General features: G+C 45.3%; 1 protein-coding gene across 1 annotated transcript in view; it reads left to right on the forward strand.

Annotated features, from left to right (window-relative positions):
* The first annotated feature begins 274 nt into the window (after positions 1-274).
* The window catches only part of HMGN5 (high mobility group nucleosome binding domain 5), a 15,853-nt gene continuing 11,341 nt past the window's right edge, over positions 275-4,786 (forward strand). Inside the window, exon 1 of the mRNA XM_009996608.1 lies at positions 275-280. Within this exon, the coding sequence (XP_009994910.1) occupies positions 275-280 (6 nt within the window). The remainder of the gene's footprint in view (positions 281-4,786) is intronic.

A 4,786-nucleotide genomic window follows, 5' to 3' on the forward strand; every position in this document is an offset into this window, starting at 1 on the left:
AGGATGGAGTTGCTCCAGATCCCAGAGTTGCCTGCTATAGAGGGAGTCCAGACAACTAACTCAAATGTGAGCATCTGCTTTTGGCCAGATGAAACCTGCCTGCATTGCCCTGGGAATTGTTCTGGTTTTGCAGATTATATTCTTTATGCCTCCCAGTATGGCTTTTGCATTTTTTGCCACCGTGTGACCTTGCAATAAAGGTGTGTCCCAGCTCTGGGGACAGGACTCCAAGCAGAGCTTGGTGCAAGGCCAGGAACTGGCAACACTTTCGCCCATGCAGGTGGGTCCTGTGCTCTTCAGACCTGCCTTCCCCTCCTCACGTATGCTACCACAGCTTCATATTTTTGATGAGAGAGAATTATGACTGTCATGTTAGACATCATGAGTTTGAGACCTGCCCAGCACGGCATACCATGTGAGAACTGTGCAGGAACAGGCAAATAAAAGATACTGTTGGCAACTGCTCAGCTGATGAAACTACTCACTTTTCTTTTGTGCTTTTTCTGGCTCCATTTCAGTAGCAGTCTCAGTTGTGACTGCTTTTCCAAATTACATCTTCTTTTCAAGCACCAAAACTGGAAGAAGTAACTAAAAGGCACACTTGCTGCTGACAGGTTGCTTGTCTGACTGCAATGGATTGAAAGTTCTTCTTATCTGTATTTTGTGTTTAATAAAAGTCTGCACTTCAGTTGGTGCTTGCAGTCGTCCCCTCTGCTACTGAGGACAAGGTCACAGCTGAGCCAGAAGGTTTTACTGAAGTGAAGATGAACAAACAGACTCGATGAGAATTCCAGACCAACCAACAGACTTAAAACCTCATGTTCCTCAATTAATAAGCATTAAATATTTCACTGCAATCAATACTGAATTTGACACATAAATCAATTTTCAGCCAGGCCAAACCATCAAATTACCCAGGACAGACTATAAAATTAACCAAGCACAAACACCTTCTGTAGATCAATAATCCACTCATCCCAAAAGTTATGTAGAAGAAGGACAATGGATTTGAAAAGCCACACACAGAACATGGAAATGTCTTCTATAATATTTTGCCACAAACCAATGTATATATTCATATTAATTGTAATATCTGGGCATAGGAGCAAATAGAGAATCCTACTTTCCCTTCCTTCTGAACGCAGGATGATCATAAGGTGGTCCCATAGCCACATGAGCCATGTTGAATGTATCCAGAGCCTATCTCATGCTTGCTGCTGGCTTAGAAGTCATCAAGGCAGGTGTCAGCAAGGTGTCAGGGCAGCATCTCCACACCACAGCCATGCTGTCAGCACCTCTGGAGACATCTCATCCACTAGAGATCATGGTGTTGAAGTCAATCACTCAAGAGTGACTTTGGTGTATTTTGCCTTTGTTCAGGAATATCTTGATCTGCTTCAGTTCAAGGTGATCTAGGAGAGCACTCATCAAGTACCACAGATCTTCTCTGACATTAGGAACAGGCTCTCCTCCTCAGGACATTCCTGCCTTGGGCAACAGCAGGACAATCTACATGAGATACTGGGAACCAGTAAACATCTTGAAGGCAATCCAACATTCCAGATGTGGTTAGCAGCACCTTGGAGGCTGCTGGAGAGATGCAGACCCCTGAGATAACTGGTCAACACACATAGCTGGCCAAGTTTTGCCCTATTTCACAAAGATTTGGGGGCAAAACCTGAATTCAGCTGGGATAGTTTCAGCCTGAAAGTATTTTCTTGCATTCGGGTTGTCCACCATTCCCCAGTTTTCTAAAAATCTCTCAACACTTGAGCATGGGGCTGCAAGTGTTGTGTGGTCTGCTCAGGCTCTCTGGAGGGCTGGTTGTGTGGGTTAGTTTTGTGGTGACACAGTCCTATGTTTCTGTTTGCAGGCTGGAAGTTTCTACCTCTGGAGTCAGTAACCTGGTTCAAAGACCTGTCTTCAGAGAAGCAGAATTCAAAGCTTAGCATGAAGCTTTCTCATGGAAACAGCAGCACAAAAAAGGATTAACTTCTGGTTTGTTGCTTTGATTTACTCTTGACGGACCCCAGTGATAAGACATCATGAATTCAGGTTTAGGTGTTTTTGTACAGAATAAAAAAAAAAAAAGCCAGTTTGGGCAAAATAAACCCAAAAAAGGTCACATGGTACAAAATAATAATAATACAGAATAATCTTACTCTCCTAGGCCTAATTTATTAAAAAGGCTTAATTTCACTGCAGCCTGAGGGCCAGGCTGGGTGTATCCACACCATTCTAACGTGTCATCAGATCATTTTGGTATTTCCATGCCCCATAGGTCACTATAAGGTCCTCCTGGAGTCTTCTCTGTTTCAGACTGAACACCCCAACTCCCTCCCCCTGTCCTTATCAGAGAGCTGCTCCAGCCCAAGGATCATTTCCATGGCTCTTCTCTGGACACATTCCAGCAGCTCCACATCCTTCCTGTGCTGGGGGCACCAGAGCTGGACACAGTTCTAGGTGAGGTCCCACCAGAGCAGAGCAGAGGGGCAGAATCACCTCTCTCAAACTCTTGGCCACACTTCTTTTGGTGCAGCCCAGGATGGAGTTGGCCTTCTGGGCTGCAGCTGCACATGGGTGGCTCATCTCCAGCTTCTGATCCACTGGTACCCCCGGGTCCTTTTCCACAGGGCTGCTCTCCAGTGTGACCTCCCCCAGCCTGTGCTCATAGCTGGGGTTACCTGGGCCCAGGTGCAGGAGGGTCCAAGGTACACTTGGCCTTGCTGAACCTCCTGAGGTTCCCCTGGACCCATTTCTCCAGCTTGTCCAGGTCCCTCTGGATGGCATCCTGTCCCTCTGGCACTTCCTATGCTTAACTCTATGCATAAAGTAACTATTCCTCCCACTTAGCCTGAAGGAACCATGCTTCAATATCCATAGGCTGCAACCAGGTCTGTGATTTTCTGCAGGTCTGGATAAGAATAACCATTTCTACCTCCAGCATTTCACAGCAGTTTATCCCATCTATTCAGAGGGAGGGATCTGCTAACTAATGATCAGACAGCTTAGTTTGGGGTTTAATTAGTATTTCTAGAAAAACCAACAGGCTTGAAAAAACACAAAGGTGACAAAGAAAGTGCAGCAAAGAGAATGCAAAGATCAGTAATGGATTTTAAATCTGTGCTTCATTTGCAGTGCACGTTTTGATCCAAGCTTTCAACCCAACTGCTTGTCAACCAAGTAGTTCAGGAGAAGCTGCTGACAGACTCTTCAACAAATTCCTGCTCCTTTTCCACAAATGTACAAAGACTTCTCAGAGAACAGACAGGATGAAACAATAGCTGCAAGGAGACAGGCAAAACCCTTCAAGGCAACTGACAAAAGCAAATGAAGCACAAACTTTGTTGGTAACGGAGAACTTCTGCTCCCAGACACAGACTCCTGGAGAAAGACTAAATTTCAGGCAACAGAAAGTTCAGAAGATGGAGAAAAGTGCTGGAAACAGTATTTAAAATCTTGATTAACACAGGAGAAGTTGAAGGTGCCATGATTAACAGGTAACGAGGGAGAAGGAAACCCATTGATACAGGAACATGTTCTGTTTATACACACAGGAAAAGCAAAACAGAAGAAAATCTTATCAGTGACAGAAAAGGAGAACAAATAAAGGAAGGCACAAACCCCTCCTTCCCCCCTGTATCTCCTGTGCTTCAGCCTTCAAATAAAATCAACTGCCACCAGTTGCTAAACTCAACCTTTTAAGGAAGATGACAGCAAGAGGTAGAGCAGGACAGAACAGGTTATGTTGTGTTTGGTTCTGTGGTTACACTGAGGTTGGCAGTGCCTGGAAAAATGCACCTCCCAAGTCATGGATATTTTTTAATAACTACAAAAAATCATGGCATTTGATGGTTCTACACTGACTGGAGAACGTTGGACCCGTGGAGGGAAAACTGCTCAGCTCAGCTCCAACATTCAGGAAGATCATAAACTATCCAGATGTAAGGACTTGGAGAATGAGGCAACGTTAAAAAGTGACAAATCCAAAAGTCACCACAAATTTGTCAAGAACAGGGGGGGAACAGCTGTTCAGAGAGCAGCACTGAAAGAGATACAGGGATTACAGGGGATCAGAAAAGGAATCTGAACCAACGTGGCTATTGCAAATGCCACGCTGAGATAGGTTACCTAATTAACCTGATTATTGGATGGAGATGTAAAGAAGAATGCAAAGCTGCCAAGAGTCCAGAGCAGCCCAAGAGTGAGAAAAGGTTTAAAAAATATGGCCTGTGATGTCCTTAGATTTAGGAGGATTTGTTTAGTCTAGAAAAATGACACGTAGGAATTTGGCACTGTGTGAAATTATCGAGTTATCCAACACGTTAGTGTAAGTTGATGCTAACTGTGCTTAACATCTGCTAGACTTTGGGGAAGAAATTTACATTCACAACCCAAGTACAGTTCAGACGCTGGTTTTAAGGACAGTTTTGAGTGCTGAAACAGGCTATCTAGGAATACTGCAGGCTTTGAGAGAGGCAAGACTGCCTGCTTCAGGTGTTAGCTGCAAAGTCCTGAGGGTGGTAGCAATAAACACCTCGTGCTCCCCCCGAAGAACTACACAAAATGGATGGTAGAATCCCTGACGGAAACCGCAGTTTTGGTGCAAACCAGAGCCTGTTTCCCCTTGATCCCCGCTCAGCTCCGAGCCCTCACTTCCCGGCCTACCTCAGCCTCGCAGGCCCAGCTGCCAGAGAGACCAAAAAAAACCCAGCTTGGCGCCAAAAAAACGGAGGCCGAACATCCGCAGGGTGACCCCGGGGGGGGGGGACAAAAGGCGGGTGAG

The sequence above is a fragment of the Chaetura pelagica genome, unplaced genomic scaffold (genome assembly GCF_000747805.2).
Source record: "Chaetura pelagica isolate M959 unplaced genomic scaffold, ChaPel_1.0 scaffold103, whole genome shotgun sequence".
NCBI classification, from domain to species: Eukaryota; Metazoa; Chordata; class Aves; order Apodiformes; family Apodidae; genus Chaetura; species Chaetura pelagica.